At 41.6% G+C, this 20,382-nt stretch overlaps 1 protein-coding gene across 2 annotated transcripts in view; it reads left to right on the forward strand.

The window, feature by feature from the left end:
* LOC111845671 (synapsin-3-like) overlaps window positions 1-20,129 on the forward strand; it is a 67,070-nt gene extending 46,941 nt beyond the window's left edge. For both annotated transcript variants that reach the window (XM_023815256.2, XM_072710203.1), the window contains exons 7-14: window positions 6,783-6,845; window positions 8,943-9,085; window positions 10,815-10,889; window positions 11,544-11,646; window positions 16,498-16,629; window positions 16,971-17,010; window positions 17,612-17,762; window positions 18,237-20,129. In XM_023815256.2, the coding sequence (XP_023671024.1) occupies window positions 6,783-6,845; window positions 8,943-9,085; window positions 10,815-10,889; window positions 11,544-11,646; window positions 16,498-16,629; window positions 16,971-17,010; window positions 17,612-17,762; window positions 18,237-18,366 (837 nt within the window). In that variant the 3' untranslated portion in view covers window positions 18,367-20,129. The remainder of the gene's footprint in view (window positions 1-6,782; window positions 6,846-8,942; window positions 9,086-10,814; window positions 10,890-11,543; window positions 11,647-16,497; window positions 16,630-16,970; window positions 17,011-17,611; window positions 17,763-18,236) is intronic.
* The last annotated feature ends 253 nt before the right edge of the window (window positions 20,130-20,382 follow it).

Consider the following 20,382-nt stretch of genomic DNA (forward strand, 5'->3'; position numbering starts at 1 on the left):
CGCTCACTTCAGTTTTACAGGCACTAGAAAAACGAGGCCGCAGTTGTATAAACGTCTCAGGATTAAATTCTGACATGAAAGCGTAAGACTAAACACTTTTGTTTATGCAGTGCGGTGATTTAAGAAGTCCGGGGGTTGGTTTATTTCTACAGTCGAGCTGCGACTTCGTAACTCAAATAACCGAAGAGTAGAAACGTAACAGCGGCAGGGTGGACAGCTCCCCCACTCACCCAGGCCTTCAATTCGTTTTCGGTTCAGCTGGCATAAGAAGATGGCTTCAGATAAATCTACCAGGTCCATCTAGCGCAAGTCACCGTCAAAATGAATTCCGGCCTTCGCCTTTCTCCTTCGCCTTTCTCCTGGAAGTCAATCAGCCATGAGACACATGTGCTCAGCCCTGTAGAGTCATATCAACAAGACATGATCCCCTGTCCCTTGGGAAAGGGATGACTGAAGAGGGTCATTTTGAAGGGTTTCGGGAGAGGGGAATGGGCAGGAGGAAGCCAGAACCAAGCAGGGAAATAAGATGGGCTGAGGATCAGGTGCGATACATGGGGTCATAAGATCTGGGCATGGAGTCTGTTGGCCGAGAGACGAACAGAAGATTGTATAATTATATGTATAATTGTAAACAAACTAGATGGAGGAGGAAGGTGGAGCTTGTCAAATGACTCCAGCCTACTCCATACCCTCCCCCGCTTTACATGTGCATGGAGTTTGCAGGTTAAGAAGCAGCCTGGTTGAGGAGGAACCGACTGAAAATAGCAGCACATCCACAACAATACATCTACATCCACCAACCACAGCAGCTCTGTGTGGACTCTCCCATCGGAGAGCATAATTAGCTGGGGTGAGGCACAGTCAGCATGTCTCCCTTTAACACTGCATTTACATTTATTTATTTGGCAGACTTACAGGCGAGGCAGATAATATATCGCAAGCATAGAGCTGTCAGAGAGCCAACTAGGCTAAGCGCGGCTAGGCTAAGCTTCACATGAGTGACCAGTAGCAAATGTAAGTAGCATAGACGTAAGAGCTATGTAGTATGTACAAACATAGGAATAAAACAGTTACACAAATGAGAAGTGGAACACTAACAGCATTCAGGGTATACAGGAGAGTGCCTAAGGTATCCTGGAGCAGGACTGCAGCGTACAGCTAGCAGAAACGTTCCCAGAATGGATGAGTCTTGAGGTCTTGAAAGTTGAGAGTGAATCAGATGTGGTTTGGTACATCAACTAAGTTTCATTGAGTTGTTGTGATGAGTGATACTTATTTCGTTTTGTTTTGTCTCGATTTGATCTGTTATGCTTGATGAGAATGTCGTAACCTATGTATATTTCGGGATAATAGAACAACAGAATCTGATATGAAAAGCCATGCCAGATTTCACTGTCCTGAGGGTAATTGTGCTGAAAAGCGTGTCCTATTTAAAAGGCATGGGCACAATTCTGATTATGAGATGATAATGGAAGCCGCAGCCACTGACTCATTATTTTACATTTATAAGCAGTGACAGACAGCCGTGGAGCTGGATTCCACACGTTTATAGGCAGTGGCAAGAAATTACTGTAAATGTGCTAAACCACATTTTCCCAGTCTCCAGCTGCTGTTTCACCCCCAGTTCTCCCATAAAGAAGATTTAGCATGATTGAGATAACAGCGTATACAAAGAAATAAAGTCTCCACAAAGAGGAAACATATAAACCTGGGATTTTGAAAATTATTCTTTGAAAAAAAAAAAAGCCTATTTCAGGAAACTGGGTACTATATAGCTTCTTTTTATTGTGTACGCTTAGAGGGATAAATGCAAAAGATATAAAAATTATTTAAAAATCAAAAAATTTTATAAACTTGTATTAGACAGAGATTTATGTTTCTGGCGGTTGCCCGTTAATTGAAAATAATATTAGCCTGTTGGTCTGAAATGCACATTGAAGGTGTTTTCTCGGGGTCAGACACATTAATGAGTCCTGCCGCCACAGGCTGTGGGCAAGTGGAAGTGGCCCAGGAGCCGGAATGTTCCCAAATGTCATAACAACATTTCATAACCACATCTCTCTTCCAAACTGAGGTGTGATCAGTTATACCACTGCAGAATTATAAACCGCCATGCTGAAAAGAGACATTTTTTTTGTCTTAGCCTTCATTTCTCTTTATTTCTACGATTAGCAAACGTTTCTTTCTTAATCCATGGTAGCTTACGTACCTTACGAGTTGGATGAAGAGCATATAACTGAATTTTACAGGGGAGTCTTGAATATGTCAGCCTCTGTAAGCGATCACCATTAATGGTGCCGGCCAACTAGCATATCACTCTTTCCGAACCAGAAGTGGGATCTTGAAACCAGACTCCTTTTATATCGTCAGATTAAATGAAAGAAGTGATTTGTAGATCCCTGTTTCAGGCAATTCGATCAGGATCATTCGTCATAACTACAGTATATGTGTATATATAATAGTAAATATTTTTTATTTATGCTCAGTAAACTATGAATTTTCCAGTAAATTACTAGAAAATTCTATATTTGCCTGGTACAGTTATTAAGATTGTTTCCACAAAATAGAAGATCAGAATCTCATAATCAGAAGCCTAGGGCATAGGGTACCTGTAGATGCATGAAGATCTGCTCTGACTTAAGAATATTCATAATATAATCAAACATGCTCAGTTATAATCTCTTTCTGAAGTATCGTTGCTGTCGATTTGTTACAAGACTTTTTAAAGGGTGAATTTCAAAGCGTCAGGTTGTGATCTGGGCCAGGAAATGATCTAATTGTTATTATTATTTTGCTCTTGGATTTGTCCAAATCCAGCCGCGTTAGTACACAGTGAAATGGTGTGAGATGATTTCACTTTGTAAAGATTTAGGTTACCTTGCCAGCGGCGCTTCCCTCAGAGAGGATGTTGAAACTTTTTCCTTTTTCAGCCTTCCATGCCCGAAGGGCGAACTTTATTCGTCTGAGGAAATCGATTTAGCTGATGAAGCGCTTCGCCATTCGATGGGAATGATATTTCAGAGCAGAGGGAGTGTTTGGTCTTTCTGTTGTTGTTTATAAGGAGCTTCACGAATTTCCACAATTTCAAGCTTAGAGATTTGCTCATTTCAAGTGAGAAAGATGCTGGAGACCTGTTTCCTCTCCAGAGCACCTGTGCAAGGGCACCTTAATCACAAATATGTGGTCGTTGCCTTACTTCAAGTGAATGCCCAACATGGTTGGTGACAGACTCTTCCTCATGCATTGTGGCTGGATGGACACTGACTTCTGTTACACTTATAATATGTGTTTAACTTCATTAATCCTCTCGCAGCCCTGGTGCTCATTGATCAGAGGGAAGGCTGAGGTAACAGCCAGACCTCTATCAACGGAGGGTGCAACCATCTGTTCCCAGGATGACTAACTGACCAGTGGAGAAGTAGATTTGTTTCGTATCAACCTGAGCATTTTATCAAAACGAGTATCACATCACTGCTGGCAAAGACTTACATACAACAATCTGTTACTGTATTTTTCAAAATGCGTTATGCGGGCATAAATGCAGACCTGTGCCTTTTCCAGGACTTGCAGAGACTTCTTTGGATTCAGAAGGTAACCAAAATGTTAAAGCTCCCTATTAAAAGAAACTGCCTTTTTTGTCAAATTAATAGTCAGGAAGAGTGTAGTGTTTTCCTCATATCTGGTCCTGGTCAGAAGATTTCTCTAAATGCAAAAAGTGTGGCATAACAGCGAGTGATGTCAATGAGGAATTCTTATTAATTTTGTGTCCTGGCATCATGCAGTAAACAGAATCTATGGAAGAAGTCACCCCATGTGCTTAGTCATTCTTTACGCTTATTAATGAGACACCGTTACACATCAAACATTGCAAATGAAGCCTTAATGGAAGCTTTTGAATGATGGCGTTTTGCTGCCCTGTGAATTGTGTCATTCATAGAAAATGTTCTGCCCTGAAAGGAAAACAAATAAAAACATTCCTGAAAAAAAAATCCTGAAATTAATATTTTGCACAAGAAGGATTCCAGGATTCCTGCCTAAGTTAACATTAAGGGGAAACTGCTTTGAAAGTATCTGGGTACTGACAGAAGCTCTGTGGAAGAAAAAAAAATGTAGTTTTTATTTCTGTAGTAATTAGGGGGTTTTGCATGTGGTTTGAAATACTTTTGATCTTTTTGATTTATTTAGTTTTACTTGTCTTAAAATGATAGTTATAACCATGTTTATTTACTTCTATGGTCACAGGGACCATTGAAATCCTGACCAGTTTATCTTATTTTCACTCTTCAACATGGAACGGTGTTGCACTGAAAATATTTTATATTAGCTAAAAATATAATACCTAAGTAGTAAGTAAATAAAACTGCACATGCATATATTGAACTAAAGTAAGTTTTTCCTCAGAACTAATGAAGAGCCCAATAATTTTTGCCATAATGCCAGTGTCACCAGTAACCCGTCTCCCTCTCCCTTACTGGTTTGCTGAGTCAAATAAAGTCGCATTCGGACCATGTTCACCTCCTTCATGGCTTCTCACTATGTGCTCCAGGTGAAGTACATGTTAATTCTGCAGCCTGCCTTCAGCAATACTTACCTTTGTATTTATATACTATATATAAATGATGACTACAGTTCTTGCTTTGCCTGGCTGATTTGTTTCTAAGGAGAAGTAGAGGTGATCCTACTGAAGGTATTCTGCCTAAGATGACATGAGGACTTTTATTCATAAGGCATTTAAGGATTAGGTAAGCTAGTGCAAAGTCTAGCCTAAAACGTAAATCATATAGGTGGGCATCATTTATACATAGTATATTACTATAGATCATAAATCATATTAATACAAAGCTTCATATAGATGTCTCTGTTAGACACTGAATCAAATTGAATAGTTTTTTTTGTTTCAGATAACTGTAAAACCCAAATTTTTCATAGAAATTTTTCATTGCATTTAATGATGTTCCTTTTTTATGAAGGGGGACCTTGACTTTGAATGAATGAACCGGAGATACATTTATATGCTGCTTTTCAAGACACCCAAAGCACTTTACAGAGGCAATGAAGAGCCACTTCAACCCCCAACACTGTGTAGCCCCCACCTGGATGATGTGACAGCTGCCATTCTGCAGCAGTACGATCACCACACAGTAGCTAAGGTGGTGAAGGGGCAGGAGAGAATTCACCAATCAGATATAGGGATGATTAGAAGGCTAGATCTGATAGGGCCACAGTGGGCAGTTTTAACCAGGAGATCAGGGTGCCAAACCCTAATTCTTTAACACATGCTGCTTATTGAAACACTGGTCTTTGACTCTGATAAATTCCCAGATTTGGGAATGCATGCCAGATTCCTTGTAAAATCTCATCCTGCCCCCCAGGGGTCAAGGGTCAGAAGGCTGTGATGTACAGTCACTCAGTACCTCTCCAGGTCATTACTGTACACACAGTTCACTCTGGCTTCATGGGGTCACCTTCCAGAAGCAATTTCTCAGTATATCGGTGCCTGAGGCTAAATTGCTGTCAAGCAAACCCATCTGACCATGTCACTGCATGGATAATTTTATACTTTTCTGTTACGCTTCCATATGGAGTCTATCATCTAGTCTCTCTGTGATGATTATTGATCAGTGATCATTAACTTCAATTTGTATTTTTACTAGGCTCTCCTTTTATTTCTGTACAGATAAACTGCACTTTCTGACAAATGTATTGAGGAGGGTGTTATATAAAACAAAATAATTCAGTTGAAGTGAATAACACACATTCATACTGCTTATTTTTCATTCTTTCTTATATCTTTGCCGTTTACCTTTTCAGGCAGACCAATCCTGGCTTTTGGGCCCAGTCATTAATCAAAATGCTGTTTCTGTACATTTAATGTTATAACAAATAAATTATAATACTAATATTTATATCAAGAAACTAATTCAGAAATGATCTTCTGTTCCATTTCTGAGATTTATGACTTGATATACACCTTTAATACTTGTTCTTTTGTTTCCAGCCATGTTTCAAAATTCAGCTTTAGGATTTATACTAATAGTGCCACTATGTCACAGTTTTAATGGCTCTCATAAGGTCACCCCATATGACTGGCACTGTACAAACAGCCAAAGGTCACCCCATATGACTGGCACTGTACAAACAGCCAAAGGTCACCCCATATGACTGGCACTGTACAAACAGCCAAAGGTCACCCTGGGCGACTGGCACCATACGAACAACCAAAGGTCACTCTGGGCGACTGGCACTGTGCGAACAGTTAAAGGTCACCCTGGGAGACTGGCACTGTGTGAACAGTTAAAGGTCACCCTGAGTCACTGGCACTGTGCGCACAGTTAAAGGTCACCCTGAGTTATGACTTAGACAGTGTGACTTGGCACACCATCTCTCCGATTTGACTCTCCCTGCTGGCCCCTGGAGAATGGGCTCCTCCTTTGAGTCTGGTCCCTCCCAAAGTTTCTTCCTTCTAGGGAGTTTTTCCTTGCCACTGTCACCTATGGCTTACTCACTGGGGGCTTTGGGTGGGGATGCTGTAAAGCGCTTTGAGACGATGTAATGTGATAACGCGCTATACAAAAATAAATTTGTTGTTGTTGTAAAGGTCACCCCATATGACTGGCACCATATGAACAATTAAAGGTCACCCCATGTGACTGGCACCGTACGAACAGCCAAAGGTCACCCCATGTGACCATGTCATGGAACAGTATCTCCGTGTTTTTTTCATTACAAAAATACATGAACATAGTGATAACTGCCGTTATTTACATTTTAATCATTTTCAGATCTCCTCGTCTTCCTTCCCGGTGGTGGTGAAGATGGGCCATGCGCACGCCGGCATCGGCAAGGTAAGACCCCGAAGCCAAGGCGTGCCCCAATGATGTCACTCCCCCACCTCCTGGGTTCGAGCAGCAGGCACAGCATGCATGACCTCAGCCCTGGACGGCTGCCGAACCGTGACATCACTCTCTGTACAAGCTGGGCGTGAGGATACCGACGAGATATCACAGTAAACACAGCATCGGGTGCATGTCACCGCACACGCCCCCCGCCCTCAAATCATGTAGGCTCCAAGGGGGGGTGTGGAGCACACCAGAAGAGCAAGCAAAGTATTCTTAGCCATTTCATATTTTAATATTCCCTGATTTATGTCTGTGATCTACAGGCATTGTACAGAGAAATATATCCATCCATCCATCCATTGTCCAACCCGCTTATCCTACTGGGTCACGGGGGGTCCGGAGCCTATCCCGGAAGCAACGGGCACGAGGCAGGGAACAACCCTGGACGGGGGGCCAGCCCATCGCAGGAAATATATCCTCCACTTGATTTATTGGTGGGCAGCAAGCTTAGATTGTTCATCGCAGTGGTGGACAGATGTACACATAAACAAAAACAGCGCTGACTTCTGCCACAGCGCCCTGATTCGGATCTAGATACGATTGGCCCCCAGTCTGTTTAGGTGAGAGGCTACGGGCTGTGGAGGTGCGGAGGTGGAGGTCGTCCGCAGGCCCCCAGGAACAGCAGGCTTTACACAAACAAATGGGTGGGAAAGCCTGAGCGCTTTTGAAGTAGAGAGCCAGCGGAAACTGAACCAACCCGAGTCTTTATTATGTATTTGGGGGGGGGGGGGGCAGAGGAAAGGGGAGAACCGCATCATTCTGAATAAACAAGTGAAGAAATTAAATCTAAAGACCACCCGCACACAGAGAAGCCATATCAAATGAGACAGATGTATACATAAATGCACAATCACCCAACTCGATTGGATGATCGATTCAAATCATGTACCATTTATTGCCATCAGAGCTATATAACAGGTACATAGTGAGATGAAATTTCGTACCTTCTGGTCCCTGGTGTAACATGCAGAAAACAAACAGGACATGTGTAACAGACAGCATAAGGTGCAGTGATGGACAACATCATTTACAACATATAGTGTAATAGATAAGTGGAAAACAGTGGGAATAAACCTGGGTACATATAGTAAATACTCAGACTCTGTGGCACAAGGTTCTGTGGATTTTCATCCAGCTTTACTGAATCACACTTTGGCTGTTATTAGCACTGTAGGGTCACAGGTTGGGGGTTCATATCCCACATGCCACGCCCATGTGGCTCTCTTCTGGCCACTCAGTGGTTCAAAAATCAAGAGGGATTTTTTTTTTTAGAATTTTTTTAAAATGTAATTTTCTGTGCCTGTCCTGTGAGGGACTAGCATCATGTCCAAGGTGTCCCCTGCCTTGTCCTTTGTGCGTCCTGGGCTCGAGGCTCTCTTTGACCTTTCTCCTGAATAGTGGTTATGGAGGATGGATGTATTTTCTCCTCTAAATTAGGAGATACTGTAACAGATCACCACTTGGTAATTGGGTAACAAGTTCCAGACCTGTATAAATGTAACTTCCTAAGTAGCACATAAGGATTATACCTTCAGATGCTAAATGATACTTAATTCTTTCAACTGTTTTTTACAGTGCTTGAGAATTTTATAGCAAAGGGCCAAGGCAAATATTTTTGTATGACTTCTGTGCTCTGATTTTATTTACAATTAGGTTTTTTGAGAGTTTATGGACACATATAAATACAGGCAAGAAGAAAATCATTGACGCAGTTTCAGGATTTAAAGCAGCACAGATCAATCTGTGTGTATAATTCTGGTAGAATGTGTTTAACGCACAAAGAACATGACTTTGTGTAACTCATGACGTTCTTTCAAAGCTTAAGAATTGCATTTTTATAATTGTGTCTGGGGCCAAGCATTAATTTTCCTGCTTCTAATCCAGTTTAGGACAATGCTTCAAAGACGAACTGTGCTGTCTCATTTCCTGTTCGTGATCCTTTTTGTGTCACTGTCAAAGCGAACACAAATAGCGTTTTAATAGTTTCCTAAACTAATAGTGCATTAGAATTTCTCCAGCCTCTTTCTCAAATTTCCACGCCAGATCAAAGTCGAGAACCGTGAGGACTTCCAGGACGTAACCAGTGTGGTGGCATTGGCGAGAACGTACGCGACCACCGAGTCCTATGTCGACTCCAAGTATGACATCAGGATCCAGAAGATCGGCACCAATTACAAGGCCTACATGTAAGGATCAAATGGCTGCTATTTCAGCGTCTGTCCCTTGAACTCGACACAGCTGTGTGAAAGCATAACAGTTTGCAGAGTGGAATAAAAGGGGGCTGCACACATCAGTTAGTCATCTGGGTTGAACCCCCAGTCCCCCACCCAGGCCCATTTTAATTTAGCCGAATATCTGTTTGACTCATCAAATCCACTTTGCCCTTATCTTGATTCTCTGGAAATGAATGAAGCCACAATTTTTCCTCTAATACAAAAGAAAGTTGAGTGCATACATACTTAGTGGTCACTTTATTAATTCACTAGTACCTGGTAGGACCCAATTTTCCTGCAGAACCTCTGTTAGGGTTGACAAGTTCTGCATTCAGAGAAGCTATTTTGCACACCACTACTTAGACATTGTTCTTGCACTAGTGACCTTCCTGTTAGCTCTGACGAAGCCGACCACTCTTCTCTGATGATGTCACACCATCCCCTGTAAACTCCTGACACTCTTGTGTGTGAAAATCTCAGGAGGGTGGCTGTTTCTGGGATACTGGAGCCATCATGCTTGACTCCAATAATCACACAACAACCAAAATCCTTCAAAATAGGTGGCGTAGCTATCATAGTGCTTACGAAAACAATACGTGAACCTCTGTAGCCCACCTGCATGCTGTGGTTGTTTAGTTGCTACCACATAATGGCACCAAACACATGTTCGGAGGATTTTCTGTTAAGAAACGGGTGGGGCAGTGGTGGCCTAATGGTTAGGGAAGCCTGTGTGTGACTGGAAGGTTGTTGGTTCAAGTCCCTGACCACTGAGGTACCCCAAGCACAATACTGCCCCCATGTCCCTCGGGGCTAAATAATAGTTACCCCCTTCTATGTCACATATGGGTTAAATGCAGAGGACACATTTTGCTGTGGTGTCAAAAATGACAATTAAGCACTTTCACTGTTACCTAACAAACTTACCACTGAGTGTATAATTGGACTGAACATGTATTTTTGTTACATGTAACTTTTTTTTTGACCATGTTTGAAGAGTCTCATCCCACTTGATAAAATGTAACGTTTCTCATCAGTGTTGATTAACTCACTACAGAAGCTTCCCCAGCCCTGCCTGAATTGGTTCGAATCCCTTACGTACTATTCCCATAATTGATCGTTAAAATAATGTACAGTGTCTGATCACTTATCGCAGCTTAAGCAAAAGCTGTGTTGACCTGCATGTTGCCCCACCTTCAAACGATGTGAGGTGGACATTCACCAGGTACGCTTAAACTTGGCGAATGCGAACAGTTGGTTTTCATCACGAGATGAAGTTGCTTTGGATTGCTTTCTTTGGGTTGCCTCCTAAAATGTGTATCTATCAGACAAGATTAAGCTGCAGTTAGGGCCTTGGCTTACATTGAGATTGTATATCAGCTACGATTAGACTGGGCACCGAGCTGAAGAACCAACGTAACATTACTCACTGTTCCTGGACTCTTTCCTTCATTATCTTGGTTCTGGTAAAAATAACAGCAGAGAGTAATACTCTGTTTCCAATCACCATGATTAAATATATATATATATATATAAAAGTTATGGACTGTCGGAGATTCAGATATGTGTACAATTAACATTGTGATCCTCAACTGGATGAGCAGAGAAGAAGATGCGCAGAAAGGACCTTTAGCAGAAAAGAAGGATCATTCTGTAAAGTTTTTCTACTGGTTAGATTTTTAAACATTTCTCATGCCTTTTTCAGGAGAACGTCCATCTCTGGCAACTGGAAAGCCAACACGGGCTCCGCCATGCTGGAGCAGATAGCGATGACAGACAGGTCAGCGATGCCATCGTCTGCCACAGGAGCAGTTCAGTCCGTTTTAAGGCCATACTGCAGTGTCTATTCTCAGGCTTCACCTTTTCGTGGATTATCACTAAATGAATCTTACTTCTGTATGTTCTACATATTTCTTCATTAAGGATTGTAATTTTTTTATTGGACCCACAATTTTCAACATCCCAATAAATATATATTTAATACTTTTCTTCTTTGAGTTCCATAGAAAATGGGCATTGCTAGTACTACAACAAATATTTGAACAATTTGAATATAAAAATGATTTAAGAAGACAAACCCGCGTTTTAGTAATTGGTTAGTATTCAAAATTCATGTGCAGTTCATATTCTGACCATAATATGGTGCCAGTACAACTCTTCTCGCAAGTAACACACACATAACACACGAGTAGCTAAACAGAAAAGATGATGGGTTCGAGTCAGCACGGTGCTCCTGGCAGTGCTCGAGGGTGCCAAAAGATCCCTGAAGAATGGGTACATTTTCAAAATGTCAGTAGCGACAATGTTGTGCAAAAATTCAAATAATCGGGAAAAAAATTCAATTTAATATTCAAAGGTGAAAATACCTGGTAGTTGCATCGCTAGACATTAATAAGACAGGTGACTGATGCGTGGGCACATTGCTTGGATGCAGGTACCGCTTGTGGGTGGACTCCTGCGCTGAGATGTTCGGAGGTCTGGACATCTGCGCGGTGAAAGCCGTCCATGGGAAAGACGGCAAGGACTACATCATCGAGGTCTGTTTGCTTTCTCCTCAAAGTCTATATTTAGTCCGGTGTAGATGTGCGGTTCGAGCTGGCTGATTCCCGTGGTCTCCTACGTTACCTGCATGTCATCCCATTCTGACATCGACATGCCGTGCTACCTGCTGATCCACTGTGCCCCCTATCTGTAGTCTTATGAACTACATGCCATGGTCTCATTGTATATTTCATTATAGGAAGGGCTCAGTGGATAGAACCACATAATGTGGGTATTTAATAGGATATCGGCCAGAATTGGGCCACAGCAGGGGAACATGCAACGGAGGGAAAAGGAAATATGGTCAAAAGAACTATCGATATAGAACTATCGATGCAGAACTATTGATATACAGCCACACCAGCCCCTAAACACACACACACACAAAGGGACATGCCCAATAAGATACACAGATGTGCGTCACTGGCTCTCTCACTACAACAGCTGGCAAAACTTTTTGGTTTGTGTTGTTGGGAGTAACAGAAAACACATGAGATATATAAACAAAACTCTGGGAATGAAAGATAACTGCAACAATGCAGATAATAGCCCTGTCTCAGCCCCTACTCACATTCATCTTAGTGACGATGTTCTGTGTTTGTGAAATCTCCCATACAGAACAAATAAATGCTTAGGTTTTATGTGAACCCTGCACTTAAATCTTTCTCAAACACAATAAAATTGACTGTGTGTAGCTCTAAAGTCCAGCTGTATGCTCAGTATTGCTGATCAGTGTGTACAGTTTTATGAATGACTTCCTCCCTTATTGAGTGTCATGGGTGCTTATATGACAGCAGCATCATTCATATTTATACTGTCCATCCATATTAGAACCACTTAGGCTAGTAAGGGTCACGCGCTGGATGGGATGTCAGTCCATTAGAGGACAGAGCAAAGGCACGATGGATAAATCAGAGACTTCAGTAAACCTGAGTGTCTTTGGGATACCAGAAGAAACCCCACATGATATGGGGAGAACACACAAACAGCAAACAGATTCGAACCCGCAACCCTAGAGGGTGAGGCAGTAGTCCTTTCCACTAAGCTACCGTGCCACCTTGCGCTTGGCTCATTTCTCCAATATTCATGACCACTTACCACACAGGCAGCATGGAGCACTGTAGCTTAAATCAGTAAGAGGATGTGGAAGCCCTGCAATGTAATTCCTGCCGAAATACTTTTACAAGCTTGGCCTTAATTAGTTATGAATTCAGGTATTCAGGCAATAGTTTGGACAGATCTGGTCCCTAGACAGTAACATTACCTACAGCAATACCTGACTGGGGTCTGACTGGCTCAGTTTTATAAAATCAAAAAACTTGAGTAGACAGGGTGTGTGTGTGTGCAGGTCAGCTGTGGGCAAAAAAAGATCAGACATGACCACAGAAGTCATTCATATGTTGACAGAAAACCGAGATCAAATAATGCCTCAATTGAAAGACTGAATGTGTATCCAAATGAGATCCCTAAATTCATATCCAAATGGGATCCCTGAATGTGTATCCAAATGAGATCCCTAAATTCATATCCAAATGGGATCCCTGAATGTGTATCCAAATGAGATCCCTAAATTCATATCCAAATGGGATCCCTGAATGTGTATCCAAATGAGATCCCTAAATTCATATCCAAATGGGATCCCTGAATGTGTATCCAAATGAGATCCCTAAATTAATATCCAAATGGGATCCCTGAATGTGTATCCAAATGAGATCCCTAAATTCATATCCAAATGGGATCCCTGAATGTGTATCCAAATGAGATCCCTAAATTAATATCCAAATGGGATCCCTGAATGTGTATCCAAATGAGATCCCTAAATTCATATGAAAATGGGATCCCTGAATGTGTATCCAAATGGGATCCCTAAATTCATATCCAAATGGAATCCCTGAATGTGTATCCAAATGAGATCCCTAAATTAATATCCAAATGGGATCCCTGAATGTGTATCCAAATGAGATCCCTAAATTCATATGCAAATGGGATCCCTGAATGTGTATCCAAATGAGATCCCTAAATTCATATCCAAATGGGATCCCTGAATGTGTATCCAAATGAGATCCCTAAATTCATATCCAAATGGGATCCCTGAATGTGTATCCAAATGAGATCCCTAAATTCATATCCAAATGGGATCCCTGAATGTGTATCCAAATGAGATCCCTAATTTCATATCCAAATGGGATCCCTGAATGTGTATCCAAATGAGATCCCTAAATTCATATCCAAATGGGATCCCTGAATGTGTATCCAAATGAGATCCCTAATTTCATATCCAAATGGGATCCCTGAATGTGTATCCAAATGAGATCCCTAAATTCATATCCAAATTGGATCCCTGAATGTGTATCCAAATGAGATCCCTAAATTCATATCCAAATGGGATCCCTGAATGTGTATCCAAATGAGATCCCTAAATTCATATCCAAATGGGATCCCTGAATGTGTATCCAAATGAGATCCCTAAATTCATATCCAAATGGGATCCCTGAATGTGTATCCAAATGAGATCCCTAAATTCATATCCAAATGGGATCCCTGAATGTGTATCCAAATGAGATCCCTAAAGTCATATCCAAATGGGATCCCTGAATGTGTATCCAAATGAGATCCCTAAAGTCATATCCAAATGGGATCCCTGAATGTGTATCCAAATGAGATCCCTAAATTCATATCCAAATGGGATCCCTGAATGTGTATCCAAATGAGATCCCTAAATTCATATCCAAATGGGATCCCTGAATGTGTATCCAAATGAGATCCCTAAAGTCATATCCAAATGGGATCCCTGAATGTGTATCCAAATGAGATCCCTAAAGTCATATCCAAATGGGATCCCTGAATGTGTATCCAAATGAGATCCCTAAATTCATATCCAAATGGGATCCCTGAATGTGTATCCAAATGAGATCCCTAAATTCATATCAAAATGGGATCCCTGAATGTGTATCCAAACGAGGAAACCTCACAAGAACACAGGGAGAACATGCAATCTTAACACACATGGAGCCATGGCAGAGACTCTTACCCGGGTCCCAGAGGTGTGAGGCAGCAGTGCTAACCGCCCTGACTTGTACTTAACAGGTACATTGGTACTATATCGCACATTACGGGTCATTAAGTGATGATGTCATGTTTACAGTACGCCACAACCCTGAACTGGCTAAGTGGTATGGGATGGATGGATTGATTGATGTATTGATTTACACTATGTGTACATACTGTGGTCCATCTCTGACCACATCTAACTTGCATATAATTTTCTACATATAAAGTACAACTTTGTCATACATGGGCTTAGGAATCTGGAGGTTGGACGGGGGAACCCATGTACCCCCCAATATTTAATTTGCATTCTTCCCCTCAATAAACAGACCTCTGTGATTAAATAATTTAGCAGGGCACCCTCCCCCCCCCCACTGTGTCAAACTTTCTACTACTCTGTTGTAGTCATATACAGTACTGTGTTTTTGAAAAGCACACCCAGTCATTGCTGTCAATAAATACATGCCCAATATTTCCCTCTAGTGGCCATACTGCAGCAATGCCATAAAAATAAAAAAGATGGCTGAAAACACACTAAAGGAAACTTTTGTTGAATTTCTGTACTATTCATTCCCTAAGTGCAACATTTTTGCTTCATTGCGACTACATTATCCTGCCAGGGTGTGCTCATGTCTCGTACCCTATGTTGTCTGGGTTTCGGTTACACACCTGACCAGGGGTCACCAACATGGTGCCCGCAGGCACCAAGATGCCCCCAAGGACCACATGAGTCGCCCGTGGACCTGTTCTAAAAATAGCATGACTCACCAGTGAGCGGCATCTAAAATTTTATCCTGTTGCTATTCTTCTTTAATCACATTTGCATTTATATAGATTTGAAATTGACAATGTCTAAAAAAACCATTTAAAACACGTTTATTATATATGAAGTTTAGATGAGTTTAAGAGGGCGTTTCAAACTGGCAGCCCTTGGTATGGCTCAGTACCTGTGAAGTAGCTCTCAGTTTCAAAAAGGCTGGTGATCCCTGCACCTGACCCTGTAGCAGATCAGCAGTTTTTAGGACGTATGCATTGTTACAACATTATTACAATGAATGCATTTTCATTTCTTGCGCTATTTAGATATTACTGTCAGACTGTTCATTAATAGGAAGACTGCATTCTTTTCTAGCTAATTAGCTTTGCACTTTATTAATTTAGCAGTTGCTTTTATTGAGAAAGCAGGGTCAGTTGACCCCTAGAGCAGTTGGGCATTAAGGGCCTCGCCAACCCTGGGATTTAAACCAACAACATTCTGATCACAACCACAGTGTCTGTGACTCACTGAGCCACACATGCCCTCATAGTCAGCTACATAGTGTCCCTGGATCACCCACAGTGTTTTATATGACGTCCCATGGACTGGTGTCGTGTTTAGGGTGTACCCCTGTGTGCCTGTGCTGCTTGGGATTGGCTCCAGGCCCCCCCTGGCCAGGATATGTGGTTGCAAGAGGAGGTTAAAAACTATTTCAGACTGCAGGGAACCAGAAAAGTCAACTGTACTTGTGAATAATGCATAAACAATAACTCATGAAAGAGTAGCGATGCTAAGCTGTAATTTAAGCAATGTGTGTCTGCAAATAATGGATGATTAATGGAACTTGGAAGAGGAACACTCAGATTTTAGGGTAATAGATGGCATACTGTTATAGGATGGGATAAGTAGAAAAAAAGTTTCCAGTTCCAGGTCCAAGACGGACCCGGCTGCTGTAGCCATGAGCAAATCGCTCAACCCAAATCGCTTCTATTAAACATCCACATGACAAACGGATAACAAAATATCCTGCCCTTGTGTCTAGGTGATGGACAGCTCCATGCCATTGGTAGGGGAGCACGTGGAGGAGGACAGACAACTGATCGCGGAGCTGGTGGTCAACAAAATGGCCGCCCTGTTGACGGACTCCTCGTCATCACCTCTGGCCTCAGCCAAGGTCTCCGCCTTCACCTCCTCATTGTCATGCGTCCCGGGTGCCTTACAGGGGAAGCAGCTTTGCCAAGACCCACAGAGATAAGATTAAGTTATCTATGGCATATTTACTCATGGGCATGAGAATGACGCTCACCAAAAGGGGGCGTCACGCACATAACGAACCATCAAGTGTGGCTGGATTAATTTATCAGGAAACGTTACAGCAGGCATATTATCTCATTTAGAGATAAAGATAACTGGCGACGGCTGCTTTGAGCTAAATTCAGCCTTTGTGGAAATCAGCTTGTAGGAAGATGAGGTTTGATGTCATTCTCAAGTGCAATGGTCACGTGTCTCCTCCAGGGCCAGGTACCACAGACGACCCAGCCCAGAAGAGCCCAAGGTAAGCTGCCAATGCTCTACCTCCAGCTGAACCTAGCCACACGGGTCCCTTAGACAGGAAGCTCCCACAAACACCACCTGACTCCCGTCAGAAGAATGCATGGAGGGAGCCGTCTTGGAAAGAGGTTGTTGAGTGTTATCAAAACCTTGGAGACTCCTGAACTGGAAAATTTGCTGCTGTAACAGACAAAACATCTGGCTGTGTGATAGTGGATATATTGTCCTCGGAAATGAATATAAAACTTCCCAAAAGGCCATCGCATAATGACTTAGAAACAGTCAGAGATGGTAGATGTTTTCTGTTGGGAAATTAGTTAGCTGAATCATTAAAATTGTTTAGTCAAATGGAATGATTTTATAAATCTGGTTTACTAAGTCTGTGATAACCCTTAAAGCAGTTTTAGATACTGTAGAAAAGGGTAAATGCTTTGCGTTTTGGCAAAGATGTAACCATCTGAGATCGTCTGAGGTGTAGCTGTGGTAATAAGCTGGTTATCCGAGTTCTGCTCAAATGCTAAATGCCTGTATAAACGTTGGTACTCTGCAGCTTGTGATGTCACGTTTGCTGCCTCTACATGCTGATGTGTGTCATTTCCTTGCAGGTGCCCTTTGGTCGGCCTCCAGTAACCCTTCACCGTCAGCCCAGGGGTCCCCGAAACGAGCCCGATCTGCAACCACCTCGCCCAGCCAGGCTTTCCAGCCTGGGCTTCTCCCTCCTGCATCAGCCAGCCAGAAGCATTTGCCTCAGCTCAAGTATGTCACCGGTTTCTCATGGTTACTGTAGGATCATTTATTTTCATAAATGAAATCGCTTTTTTTAAATAGAATTCACAGCATGGCTGGCTGCCTTTGGGCAAAGCACTTGAAGTACTTGCTGGATGCGACTGTGAAAGATTAAATGAAACCATTTAACTACCTGAAAATCAATCTCATATAGCAGGGATTTTGACGGCTTTTGGAAAGCAGCCAGCCTTGTCTGCCAAAGGACAGAAATATTGTATCAATCGATTACACTTTTTTTTTTTTGTTTTTTTTGCAACAATATTGCCCCATTCATTATATTACACTCTAGGAGATCACGTTGACATGGTTTTGAGTGTCATACATATCATCTGCTCTTTCAGCAGTTCTTACTACGTTTGTTTATGCTAACATCATAAATGTGCTCTGTCAATCTATTGGTGGTTTGAAAAGAATGACCCCCCACCCTGCCTGTCGTTCTCCCAGTAAGTCCCGGTCCCTCACCAACACCCTCAACACCCGGGACTTGCTCCACGACAGCACCACCGAGGACGAGGCCAAGGCCGAGACCATCCGCAGCCTCAGGCAGTCCTTCGCCAGCCTCTTCTCCGACTAGCTCTGCCATCACCGTGGTTACCGGCCATGTCAGCTCCCCCCCCCTGGTCTGAGCATGGCCACCCTTCCTTGACAAGACGGAATACCAAGCGGAGACATACCTTTATGCTTCCTGTTCAGCTCTTCCCCACACAATTTTGACTCTTATTAACATTTTTATTGGCAATATTGACATTTTTCCGATGTTTTCATCATATGACAATTTCATACATTAATGTAAATAAACTCTTTGCAGCCACACTCTGTAGTAAATGCAAATGCAATACATGGGAGGGGGTTTTACAACTGTGCTAAAGAACTGAGTAATATTTCAGCAAATAATAAATGATGTTGTGAGGATTTTTTTAAATAAGGCAAAATCACGGTTTGAACGTGTTTCACGAACTGGACAGGCGTTTACTGCTTCTCTAGGGTTCAAATGCTGGTATTTAACCTCTGACCCACTCCAGATCTACATTTTCTGTACCGCTAATCGGTTTAATCAACTTCAAATTCTTCCATACAATTTTTCATTGCAGTTAAATATTCAATTTTTGAAACAGGTTATTTGTAATAGATACTCAAGTTTTATCATGAATAAATCTACAAGTTTTTTACATTTCAGTGTGATGAAATGGTAATCACTTGTTGAGCACTAAAACTGAAAAAGTCACTCAATGTTTTATGCAATGTCAATTGGTCCTAGCCTCTTTGACAACATTTGTACTCAAACCTTTTTTATCGTCACATAATGAAAGGTGGACGCGCTTAACTCTAATAATCTTTCGACTGGCATGCTGTTCACTTCACTGTAACTGCACTGTACTGACTGCACTATACACTGCAAAAGCCATAAGGTCACTGGCTGTCTAAGGCCTGATCAGACACATACTCATTGCTGTACGTACCACGTACTCCTACTCTGATCATGAGTCATAATGAACTATGTATAACATGTAAACACAGGCATTAAGAGATATATCCTGGTTTTGAGATATATCAAGTTAATTCCTAACATGACGTTTTGTGTTGATGGGGTGCTAAGTAAGAGAGACATTTATCAGTATTTATTTCTTTGTATTTTATATATTTGTATAAATGGAATTCTGAATGCATTTATGTATACTTCTGTAGTGTTTGTGGCTTTGACATTTAATATTGACACATGATATTTAACATAGTATCTATAAAATATGGTAGTACAGATTTCACATCAACCCACTACACTGGCCAATATGGATAGATGATTAATTTGGAGATTTCAGCCAAGCCCTTATCACAGTTACAGTTCTCAAAGAGTTTCTGAGCCATAAAATGTGCTGTAATGTTGAAAATATAGCAGAATGATGAAAGAAATTCCAGAAAATCAACTGGCTTCAGCAGTGCTACCTAAAATCACACAATATAAATATAAAATCCTGCAAATTAAAGCTTTTACAGATTCACCTTTGTAACCTGTAATTGGTTTTCAGTGTTTTGATTTTATTGGTTTGTAATTTGTTCATCAATTAACTGAGGCTGGCAGGACCTTCTTTTCTTGAATCGATTAGACTCCCCTGTATCAACTCATCCTGTGCGATTGCATCTGTCTAAGCTACTGTGAGCTGGTGTATATTTAGGACCACATTTTCACCTAAGTGTGGCATGACTGCTACTTCTGCTGTCTGTAAGATCATCATTAACTTTTCGAGTAAATGTTTGGTGTGTGCCTTGCTCCGTGTACATAAGTGTAACCATAGCGATTTGATTAAAAGGTGTCATTTTTAAAATGACTGTTGTTGAATATACCTGTGGGGATTTTTCTTACATAACAGCTTAGTAATACAGCTAGTAACTGATTTCAGATATGGGGGGTCTGATTCTTTTATACCAATAACTACTATTGCCAAATTTCATCGTAGGCATGTGTGTTTGTGTGTGGTGGGCCAAAGTGTGTATGGACAACAATCCAGGGCTGGTTTTTAATCGACCAGTGCTGCACTGATACTAATACACCTTGTAATATCACACTCAAGTATACTTTTGACCAATATGCCAG

Source organism: Paramormyrops kingsleyae, chromosome 3, assembly GCF_048594095.1.
Source record: "Paramormyrops kingsleyae isolate MSU_618 chromosome 3, PKINGS_0.4, whole genome shotgun sequence".
NCBI classification, from domain to species: Eukaryota; Metazoa; Chordata; class Actinopteri; order Osteoglossiformes; family Mormyridae; genus Paramormyrops; species Paramormyrops kingsleyae.